At 63.3% G+C, this 11,174-nt stretch overlaps 1 protein-coding gene across 4 annotated transcripts; it reads right to left on the bottom strand.

Moving 5' to 3' along the window:
* Positions 1-141: 141 nt before the first annotated feature.
* On the bottom strand, positions 142-10,283 carry BRAT1 (BRCA1 associated ATM activator 1). 4 transcript variants are annotated; one of them, XM_053927221.1, is made up of 14 exons: positions 10,152-10,283; positions 9,229-9,371; positions 6,447-6,601; positions 5,755-5,902; positions 4,625-4,997; positions 4,226-4,342; positions 3,685-3,776; positions 3,086-3,204; positions 2,829-3,015; positions 2,540-2,613; positions 1,820-1,922; positions 1,614-1,712; positions 1,312-1,487; positions 142-1,014 (listed from the first exon to the last, which is right to left on the bottom strand). In XM_053927221.1, exons 2-14 carry the CDS (start codon positions 9,353-9,355, stop codon positions 316-318), a joined length of 2,469 nt encoding a protein of 822 aa, XP_053783196.1. In that variant the 5' UTR covers positions 9,356-9,371; positions 10,152-10,283; the 3' UTR covers positions 142-315. The 4 variants fall into 4 exon arrangements, with proteins under 4 accessions (XP_053783196.1, XP_045041053.2, XP_024432629.2 ...); XM_045185118.2 differs by lacking the exon at positions 10,152-10,283 and adding an exon at positions 9,884-10,145; XM_024576861.3 differs by lacking the exon at positions 10,152-10,283 and adding an exon at positions 9,596-10,145 and having other exon boundaries at positions 142-1,011.
* Between the last annotated feature and the right edge of the window lie 891 nt (positions 10,284-11,174).

Genomic DNA, 11,174 nt, shown 5'->3' on the forward strand with positions numbered 1-11,174 from the left:
GCTGCCTGACCCTTAGTCCTCCCAGAGGCCCAGTGGGCCCAAGCGGAGACCCCATGCCAGGAAGCAGGTGGTTGTACTGAGGGAGGGTGCCTCTTCAGTCACTTCCCCGAGCTCCCTGAGGACTCGACACTGACTCAGGGGCCCTGTCAAATGCCATTTATTTTCAGTAGAAAAGCGCTGCTTCGACAATACAGCAAGACGCGCGACACCGGCCTCGCCGGCCCTGGCTTCCCTGAGGGTCCCGTGTGCAGCCAGACCAAGCTGAGGGAGGGACGAGGCCCAGCGGCGGGGGCAGGGAGGCCGCATGGGGCGGCCTCAGTAGCAGTCAGCCTCGTTGTCCCCCAGGATGCCCGCGGTGGCCAGCATGTCCTGCAGGAGCGACTGGGGGCTCCTCTCCACATGGTCGCTGCTCTCCGCCAGCGCCCCCCGCAGGCCCTCCAGGTCCATGGCCCTCAGCACCGCCATCGCGGCCTCGGGCTCCAGGGGCCCCAGCAGCTGGCCCTGCTCGCCTGCCCGCCATCTCTGCAGCGCGGCCTCCACGGAGGCCACATCAGGGCTGCTCCCCGCCCCCTGCGGGCCATCATAGGGGGCGGCCTTGTCCCGCAGGAAGAGGAGGAGGTCACAGGACTTCTGGGCCACAGCTCGGTCACAGTCAAACAAGGCCCGAAAGGCGAACTCAAAGAGCTGCACTCGGCAGAGCACCTGCAGGGCCTGGGCCAGCGGGCTGGGGGGCGCAGCCGCAGGCGGGGCCACTGCATAGGGACAGTGGGGGCCGGGCTGGCCCAGCGTCTGGGCCAAGAACACCTGAGCCAGCTCGAGGCCCTGGGCCCGCACCTCCCAGTCCAGGTCCTGGCTTGCCGCCTGGAGCACCCTGGCCACAAAGCGCTCCGTGTCCTCGGCCACCTCAGCATGGCCATCTCTCAGCCACTCTGTGAAGACTTGCATGACGGCCCTCCGGGGGAAGCCCTCCGAGTCTGCAGAGAGCATGTGCAGAAGGTCCAGCAGCAGGCTCTTCTGGGGGACAGAGAGGAGTGGGTAGAGGAGCCCCGAGGGCAGGCACCTGCTGGCTCGGGGATGCAGGCCAGGGAGAGCCCCTGGAGGACCAGCCGTGCAGGTCTGGGGCCAAGCCACGTGCCTGCCTCCATGGGCCCCGCTGTCACCTGGGGGCGACCGTATCTGAGAGACATGGTGCTGGACGCTGAGTGGGAGACTCAGGGGACTTGCCCAACAGCCCTGGCCCCAAGTGCCCACGCTAGGCATCAAGACAGGTCTCGGGTGGGCTGCCTGGCCCCGGGCCCTGCCGCCTCTTACCTGCAGGCCTCCCAGGTGCTCAGGGCTGCTGGGGGCAGCATGCAGCCCTCGGCTGGACAGCAGTCCTACGGCAGTCACCGCGCTCGCGCGAACGTAGCTCTCGGGGTCCTGCAGGAGTTGCTCGGCGAGCTCAGGCACCTCTGAGGCCAGGAGCGCGTGTCTGAAGCCGGCCTGTCCTGCGGGCAGGGCCGCCACAGCCAGCTGGGACCAGGGGTCGAGCCCACAGCTCCCCTCACACCGCGAGGGCAGTCGAGGGGGCCCAGGCCGCCAGCTGACCCACAGATGCCTCCGCCTGCACTCACCTGCCCAGGCCCGGGTCACCTGGGCCAGGAACTCGAGGCCCGAGTCCCTCACCTCCCAGCAGGGGCTGCACAGGCGCTTCTGCAGCACAGGGAGAAGCTCTGGGGCGGGAGGGCGGTTCAGAGTGGCCCGGCCGCCCGTTCCTTACCCCGCCCCCACCATCCCCACCCTTTGCGCCTTAGTGTACCCCTGGGAGGGACCTGGTTACCTCCAAGGAAGTGCTGGGTGTGGGGGTCCAGATCGCAGCAGCCAGGGGGCCGGGGTGAGCTCAGCAGCCACCTGAGCGTGGCCTGGAAGGCCTTCCTCAGAACCTGGGGCGGCAGAGCGGGCTGCAGGGCCAGCAGCAGGAGCGCCCACCTGCCCCACCCCACCCCACCCCACCCCATGCTCCCACCCCCTGGGCGTGAAATGGGGCCAGCCTCAGGGAGATGGAGCACGGGCTTCCTCCTGTGAGGGCGAAGCTTCACGAAGCAGCAGAACTGACCCCCCAGACAAAGGAGAGTGGAGGGGGGGCCCCGTGAGGAACCTCACTCCTGGGGAAATGCAACTCCTGCCCACAGACCCTGAACACAGCCAGGGCGCCTCTGCTTCAAAGCCCTAGGAGTCGGGGGCCCGTGTCCAGCTCTCCCCACCGCCGCCCAGCGGCCCGTGTGCCGTTCACTCCGCACCCACGGGACCCGACCTCAGTGGGGGGCTGGGGGAATGGGCACGTCTGCAGGAAACTCCTGGACACCAAGCGCAGGGGCCCCCTGGCTCCAGGTCACGTCTCCTGTGGAGACCCCTCGAAGAGCCCAGACCTGTCCTGCTTCCCACGGCCCAGTGCGCCCCAGCGCTCCGCTTTCAGCCGCACCAGGCCCCGGGCCAGCCCCTCTAAGCCCACTCTGAGAAGGGACTCTGCCCCCCAGCCCCCAACACTGCAGGCCTGTACCGTGGGGCTGGAATCAGGGCTTGTGAGGTAATCCAGGAGGACAGCGAACACCTGTGTCACCAACTCTCGGGGGCCTGAGAGAGACATGGGAGGGTGAAGCCACAGCCTCCAGCCGGGGCTCCCCAGCAGACGAGGGAATGCGTCAACCCAGGGAGCAGGGACAGACCCATCGCAACCGGGTCCATCCCAGAGATGACAGACGGCAGCAGCCCCAGGACACCCCTGAGCAGCAGGGACACTGGGGCTTGCTCCAAACCCGCATCGAGCGTGAGGAAGCATTCTGACGCACCTGTCCCCTGAGATAGCGCCCCCAGGAAGTCGAGGGCCGCTCGCTGGACACGGACGCAGCCGGCCAGGATCACGCAGAGGCGGCTCCCCACGTCGGAGGCAGGTACCGCAGAGCCGCGGCAGAACTGCAAGGCTGTCACCACAGCGCCGAGCAGGGCGCCCTGGGGCCAGGGCCAGGGGCACTGGGGCTGTGGGGGAGGGAGGGTCAGTGCGGCCACAGATCTGCTGCGGGGGGCCACAGGCCGGGGCCGCACCTACCATCGGCAGCAGCAGCTCCAGGTGGGCCAGGGTCTGGCACAAGAGGCCCACGCAGGCTGACCTGGAGGACAGGAGGGCGTCCACCACGGCCGAGTCGCCCGCGGGCTCAGCTGGCAAGCCTGCGGGTGGACCAGAAGTGGCTCCCAGTCAGCGGGCACAGCCACCACAGGCCTCGCCAGAGGTCACTGACCCCTTGTCCACCCTCTGCCACCAGAGACCAGGACCAGAGGGTCCCAGCAGGCAGCTTGTCCAGAGTAATGGCCAGCCAACCCGGGCTGAGGCCTGAGCTCTCGATCACCCGAGTCCCCACTGCCCCACAGCCCGCTCCCGCTGGCCAGGAGGCCCCTCTCTGTGCCTGGCACGGGCCACACGGCTAATCCTCAACCTGTCCTGCAGCTGACGCAACAAGTCACAGAACCCAGGTGGGTCTGGGCCCGTGTGACTCTTCTGCTCACGAGCCACCGCCTGCCACGGCCAGGGTCGGGGAAGGACGGCTAGTGGCTCTCCAAGTCGGGGTAGCGAGTACCCCGCTACCTGCAGCCTGCTCTGGCCCGAGAGTCCCACATCCCTGTGCCAGTCTGCCCTCCCAAGGGGCATACCTGGGGGTCCGGGGGCCTCAGCAGCGGCTTTCAGGACACAGGCCAGGGGCTGGAGGAGGATGTCGAAGGCCTGTGTCCTCAGTGCCTGGGGACTGAGGACACAGGACGTGATGAGTGCCGCCCCCTGACCCCAAGGCAAGCCAGCTGCCCTCCTCACAGCCTCGGCCAGTGCGGGGTGCGGGCCCACTGCCCGGCTTCTGGGCACTAGTACCCACCCTGGGGTGTGTACTCGATGGTGGCCCAGGGCCCTAACCTGAGGTCACTGGGAGGGGCAGAGAGCAGCAGAGCGAGTGGGTGGTGGACACGATCCCAGCCCAGCCCCGGGCAGAGGCACCCCGAGAGCTTGTCTCAGCCCTGCGGAGCCTGCGGAGCTTTGGCTGGAAAAAGTCACTCTGTCCGTAAAGATGGTGCGCAGCCGTGGTGACGGCCCACGCACCCAGCCCCTCGCTGCCCAGCAGGCCCTGGAGGGAAGCCTCTGACTGCTCTCAGCTTCCAGTGCTCCCTGGAGCCCCTGCCCCCACACCACGGACCCCACACTCACCAGTCCTGCAGTTTCAGGACCCCCAGAGCCAGGGGCCCTGCCTGTGTGGGGCTCAGGTGGCCCAGAGTCTGCGCCACCATCTCCCACAGGCCACCCTCGGAACTCAGCGCAGGGGACCTGCAGAGAAGGGCCCCAGAAAGAGAAAGTTATTCCTGTCCCGCTGCCACGGCCCACGCGGTACCTGGGGACTGCCACGCCCACGGCTGGGCGTGCCCAGCAGAGATGGAGGGTCCTCCCCAGGGGCCGGCTTTCAGACCCTCTGCTGCTCCCTCTACTTGAGGTAGTGCTGTTGGGGAGCCAGTGAGACTCGGCCCTGGCGGAACAGCTGCCCTAAGGCTTCCCAAGGACAGCAAGCACCCACGTTCCCCCACCGCCCCCACTGCGCCCCGGGGACCTGACCGGGCCAGGCTGAGGAGGAGATCCACCAGCGAGTGTGCGGCTGGGACAGGGTCTTTCTCGAGCAGACAGGCCACGAGGGGACTCAGCCGCACCCAGAGGACTTGCGCCCAAGGGCTGTAGCAGTGCCCAAAGACGGTGCTCAGGACGTTCAGGGCCTGTGTGACCCGCGGGGCGGCTGTGGAGCACAGGGACTCTTCGATGTGGCCCACAACCCTCTGGGCGCACGCGGGCCAGTCATGAGCCTGCAGGCCGGGCAGAGCCCCGGCTGGGCCTCGCATACACAGGTCCAGGATGTGTGCCAGGAGCTGCCCAGCCGCCGAGGCCACGAACAGGCTGGAGTCTCCCTGCAGGGAGAAGATGGTGTCCAGGGCGCCTGGGGAGGGGGGAGAGGGGAGAAGACAGTGGGGTCAGCGGGGACAGGGCATGCTGGAGGCCGCAGAGGCCACAGCACAGGGCAGCGTCCATCAGCAGAGCCCAAGACCTCAGGGGAAGCCCAAGCACCGCCAACTGCCGGAGGGGCTGTCAGAGGCCCAGCCGTCCTCTGCTTGGACACCGAAGAACCGGAGCTGGGCCCTGGCTGGTGTGGCTCAGTGCAGTGAGCATCATCCCGCAAACCAAAAGGTTGCCGGTTCAATTCCCAGTCAGGGCACATGCCTGGGTTGCAGGTCAGGTCCTCAGCTGGGGGTGCACAAGAAGCAACCCACTAATATATTTCTCTCTCTCTCTCTCTCTCTCTCTCTCTCTCTCTCCCCCTCCCCCTCCCCTTCTCGTCCCCTCTCTCTCAAAACAAATTAAGTATTTTAAGGAAAAAGAGCCAGAGCGGGAGTTCAGTGGGGTGATCAGCACCACTTCCTGCCAGGGCTTTTCGCCCACAGGGGCCTCTGAGCCCTCCCAGTGGGTGCCAAAGCCAGCCCAGCTGCTGGGCCCGCCGCTGAGCGAGGGCAGCCAGCCTCACACTCTCGAGGGGCCTCTAGCTCCTGGTCACCATGCTCCTCACAACAGTCCCCAATGTCACCGCCACTTTCAGAGACCATGAAGCCCAGCAAGGGTCTCCCAGGGGCCACACAGCGCCAGGCTCGGCCAGGCCTGGGGGAGGCGGGCAGGTGGGCAGGCGGTGGCGGGGCACTCACCAAAGTCGTCCAGGAAGCTCAGAGCACTAGGGTGCTGCGCCAGAGCACGCAGGCCCTGGATCCAGCCGCTGCGCACTGTGGGCGCCGTCCAGGCCGCTCCGCCCAGGGGGCCTGCCTCTCCGAAGAGCCCAGGCAGCAACTGCCCCTGCTAGAGTGGAGAAGGGACAGTGACCGGGCTAGGCTCCCAGGGACAGGCAGCCCAGAGATACTCTGCCACTGTGGATGCTCACGGGGAAGCTTCTGGCATGCTGCGGATGTGCCCCGGGGCCACTGTGCCCCTGGGAAGTGGCTGGAGGCCCCCTGTGCCACGTTTTAAACAAAGACCCCTTAATCTTGACAGTTTACTTCAGACACGCTCCCCCCACAGCAGCACCCCAGCTTTACCTCCAAAGACCCAGCTTTGACCACTCTGCTCTGTACCCAAGGGCCCCCAGTGGTCTCCAGGGCCTGCTGACCTCCTGACCCAGGCCAGTGGGGTCCACCAGGACACCACCGTCCGCCACATCCCCCACCCAGGTGTCCCAGCACAGCTGGCCTGGAAGGCCTGTCCCCGCCCCCGTTCACACTCTTTACAAGCCACAGGGTAGAGGGTCACATTTCGGAGGCTCAGGGGTGGTGATGGCCATCCCTGCTTTAGGTGCCGCGGAGAAGAAAGCCTCTCAGTGGCCTGGCAGGCCAGAGGACCAGCTCACCTGAAGGTACTGGAAGCAGTCTTCCTGGGCTGCCAGCACGCCCGCCAGGCGGAGGGAGAAGGAGAGGACGCCAGGACTCAGGCCCTGGGCTTTCGGCACCTGGAACAGCAGCTCCACCAGGCAGGGGCTGTCCTCCAACAGCAGCCGGCTGGACCCTGGACACAGGCCCAGCCAGGGAGCGTGTCACCAGGGGCACAGCGCTACGAGTCCCCTGACGGACCGCTGCCCTGGCACTCCCGGACCCCTTTCTCTCAGGCCTCCAGGTTCAGCGGTCTGGTGGGGGGCACATCTCCACAGCCATCGCAATGAAGGACTCATATCTTAATTCAAGGTGGGGAACAAACTAGAAAGCCAGCATCTCAACGCAGCAGGTAGGGGGCAGAGCCAGGAAATACAAACGGCCAAAAACCCTGAAGAGATGCTCCCCCTTGCTGACTACGGAAAAGAAGTGCAGGTCCAAGCAGGAGGCCGTTTCCCCTCTCAAATGGACACTTTGTTCTTGAACTGCGAGTACTCGTTGCAAGGAAGCACGGTGACGGCTGTTCGTTCCCAGACCCGGCCTCTGAGACCCTGCCCCACCCACGCTGTGTCCACCTCGAAGGCTGGGAGAGGCCCCAGGGAGGGGCCTGGCCTCCCAACACGGAGCTGCCCTCAGAGCGAGATGGACAGAGCGAGGAAGAGGAAGGAGCAAGAGGCAGAGACCAGCCTACACGTGGGTGAGACTGAAAGGCAACGACTCCACCAGTCGGGAGTGGCTTTCGAAAGGCTTTGGAACAAGACAGACTCTGAACAGCACACGACAAAGACACGGAAGAGCGTCAGTGACCCTGGGGCCCTGGGACCCTCTGAACAGAGGACAGAGATTCTCGTCTACTTGAGACTGTTATCCAGCCAGCACCTGCCAGGAGCCACCGAAGAACACTCATACGTAGATGGAACGCCCAAGTTCAAAGCCAGGAGGAAGAGCTGGAAAAACCAAAAGCTTTGACAACCCTGCGGAGGGTGGAGAAACGAGGAAAAAGAGCAGAGGCAGACATGGGAAAAATACGAAAGAACATGGTGAACACAGATTCAACTAGAACAGTAGACTCACAAATGGAACAGACTAAACTCAGGTAAGAGTTCCTCAGATTAAATTAGGAGCCAAAGGCCAGCACCGTCCCATCTGTGGGAGACAGTGACGCGTCACCCACGGGGACCTGCCCAGAGCAGGCGGTGAAGAGAGGCAGCGAGCGAATCCAAATTTAAAAACACGGGCACAGCAAGGGTCAAGTCAGACAAAGCGGACTTCAGGGAGGAAAGCACCCGCAGTGCTGCCGGACGAGGGGTGCACTCAAAGAGACAGACCAAGAAGGCACGGTGGTCTCCGCTTGCTCAGACCTGCCCTAACGCCCAAGTCTGCAAAAGGGGAAAAGAGCCTTCCAAAGAAACACTAACGTTTTCACATACCTCGCAGAAACAATGAAGCAAACGGACTAGCAAGGACGGCAGAGACTTGAATCAGGAGCAAGTGTGGAACAAGTCTAGGCTAGGACACGTGAGAGGGCTGAGCACAGGCCGGGGCCCAGCGGGGCTGCTCCCGTACCAGGCTTCTTTTCGGGGTAAATGTCGCAAAAGCAGATTGTGGCGACGGCTGCATAACCCTGTCCGTTTACTAAAAGCCACTGAATTCTGTGCTTTAAATGGGTCAACTGCATGGAATGCAAATTACATCTCAATGAAGCTGCTCAAAAATATTTTTCTTTAATTTGACTGCAAACGAGGCCACCCCTGAGGACTCTGCAAATACCAAAGAACAGAATCATACAGCAAAATCCACAGCACACGCAAAACCTTTCCGTGCGGCACGCCTCAACCGAAGCCCGAAAGACAGAAGGAAGAGGGGTACAGGTGTTTTCTCACTCGAACGAAACCCATTAGAAAAACTGGAAAAAAAAACCCACCTTTGAATCTAAAAGACACCCTGTTGAATACTTTGTGGGCGAAGGAAAAAATCACGATGAAAACTCCGAGATACCTGGAACCAAATCACAGCAAAAACCCTGCACAGCAACACCGAGGGCTGCCGCTGGGTGACCCTCGGAGGGAGGCGCAGCCTCATGGGCACGGGGGAGAAACGAGAAAGACCCAGGCGGCCAACCCGAGAGAGTAAAAGGGAAAGGAAACCAAAGCCAGCGAGGAACTAGGGACGTCAGTGACCGGGATTATCTCTGGCACTACCTGTAACAATGAAGCAAGAGGCGCATCACCTAACCACAGTGATGCAACTGACAAGGCGAGTGCCAGCCCGTCACTCAATGTGCCCCATGCGGGACACACCCACCATGAGGGTGAGGGCAGAAAGGAGGACGCCGAAGTGTCTCAGGGCATCATTTTTGTAAGAAAAATACAGCTTTACGATGAGTTCGGAAAAAAAGCCTGACAGGAAATAGAGTCGATAGTGGTTTAGTTTTCCTCCTTATTCCTTTGTGTTGTTTACGTTTTACATAAAGAATGGGCATTACTTTCTGGTTTCTTGATAAAGACACAAAAACAAAAGCACTGAGAACAAAAATAAGTCCGTCCACGCCCTCTGCAGCCACCCCAGAATCGGCTAGGACATCAAGCCCCGGCTCTCACTCCCTTGATGGCTCCCTCAGGGGCCCCCAAGTAACTGCGGGGATCTTTAGGGTGTGAAGGAACGACGCCCTTCCTTCAGGTGGGTGCCCCTTCCCCAGGACAGGGGAGCCCTGTGCCCCCTCTGGCGCCTGGGCAAAGTCAAGCACAGCACCCCCACCCTTACCCGCTTCAGTTACGGTTTTAAACCAGTCCAGCAGCTTCTCCAAACAGGTGTCATCTGCCACGGGCTGCCTGGGGTCTGCCAGGGCAGCACAGAGGGCTGGGAGGAGCTGGGAGCACTCGGGGTCCATGGCGAGGCTGGAGTTCCTGCAAAGGAAATGTCAGGGCCAGGTGCCACCAGGACTGCCAGACGAGTCGGACCCACAGCCTCAGCCAGAGTGGGGCTGGAGGGAGCAGGTCAAAAGCAGGCAGGGCCCTGCGTCCAGGCCCCGGGGCTGGGAGGAAGTCCGTCTGGCGTCAACCACGAGGCCTTAGGCGCTCAAAGCTGCCGACCTCGGGCTCCGGGGGAAGGACGAGAGCACGACGCTCACCGAGGATGCGGGTAGGCCAGTCGGGAGTGTGGGTACGTTCTGGGGCAGCCACGTGTACAGGGCAAGCGCGTCTGTGTCCGGGTTGGAAGGTCAGTCCGGAGTCAGCCCGGCTGCACCCCGCAACCCCGCAGCCAGCGGAGTGTGCGCCTGCATGTGGGGCCTGGGCGGGGGTGCCCTCGGGTAGATGCATTAACACGCACCCCAAGTGCTGTAAGTAACCTGAAAACTGCCTGGGGTCAAGGAAGGGGGGGAGGTGGCCAGTGGCTCTGTCGGGGTCGGGAGGCCTGCCTGGGCGGCGGTGTCTGTCTATCCACTCGAACGAGACTAGGTCCCTGCTGAAGAGCCCTCCCTGCCGTTCGGGGTCAGTCTCAGGCCTGTGGACCCCGCCGCAGGCGCCCGGCCCGTGCGGCCCAAAAGGTCCACAGGGGGCAGGGGCCGCCAGCCGCGGTGGCGCTGGGACCCCCGCGCACGCTGGCCCAGGTTGCGCCCCCGCCCGCGCCCGGAATTTCCATCGCGCCCCGCCACTGAGCCCGCGACCCCCAGGCGCGCGCCTCACCAGCTCCGCGTCGGTCTGCCACCGCGGCTCCGCCCCTACCCCGCAGGCCCCGCCCCGGGCCGCGCTACCCGCCGGGTCTGGAGGAGGCGAGGACGGGGACGGCGGCCGCGGGGAGCCGTGACAGCTCCCTGGAGACCACTCTGGAAGCTCAGAGTCTGGGTCTGGGGGAGGAACTCAATCTGAAAGGCACTGGAGACCAGCCATCGCCACACCGGTCGCTCCGACCCAGAACCTCCCCCCGCCCCAGGACTCTCAGTGGTACGTGCCTGAGCGACCGACCGGCCTTGCGCCTGGAAGGCGGGTCTCCTCGGAAGGGGTGTGGCTATTTACAGGAAGGGGCGTGGTATGCCCAGCACCGTGGACCTCAAGTTTGGGAGGGCGGCACGTGCCAGAAAGGGGCGTCGTTGTCCTTGAGGCAAAGTCCTTGGTCATTTGGCCTGAAAACTGGGACATCTGGTGCCCTTAGCCATGTGCCAGAGGTTCTCAAGGCCAGTGGATAAAAATATAAAAACAAACTCATCTTCACTGAGAGTTTTTCAGCAACATTGTGGGGGAAATGCCGGGTGTAAGGAAATAGAAAGCAGAGTTCCTGTGGGCATTAAGATAAAAAGGGAGCTTAAAACACATTAATTTTGATGGGGACCACTTCAGACAAGCGTCCTTCCTGATCCTAGTCTAGAACTATGTGGGAGAAAAGGTTCGAACTGCATAGGTGCCTGCCCGGAACTGAGAGCCTTAACGTAAAGTGGGGATGCGCGTCTTGGCCGAGGCAGTGGTCGTGGGGGAACCTCTCAGCACTGTGCTAAGTGCTTCACCCAACGTACACTCAGGTGACTCAGCAGCAAGCCTGGGAGGGTGGGCGCTCTGGCTGTCCCTCCAGACGAGGAAACTGAGGCACAGGGAGGCTCACTCCCACGATGTCTCAGCGAGTGGGTTGGCGCAGCTCGGATTCGGACCCAGGCAGTCTGGCTCTGCACTTACAAGGTCCACAATTTCGTTCCAGAAACTTGGGGACAAATGATT

This window comes from Desmodus rotundus, chromosome 6, assembly GCF_022682495.2.
Source record: "Desmodus rotundus isolate HL8 chromosome 6, HLdesRot8A.1, whole genome shotgun sequence".
NCBI classification, from domain to species: Eukaryota; Metazoa; Chordata; class Mammalia; order Chiroptera; family Phyllostomidae; genus Desmodus; species Desmodus rotundus.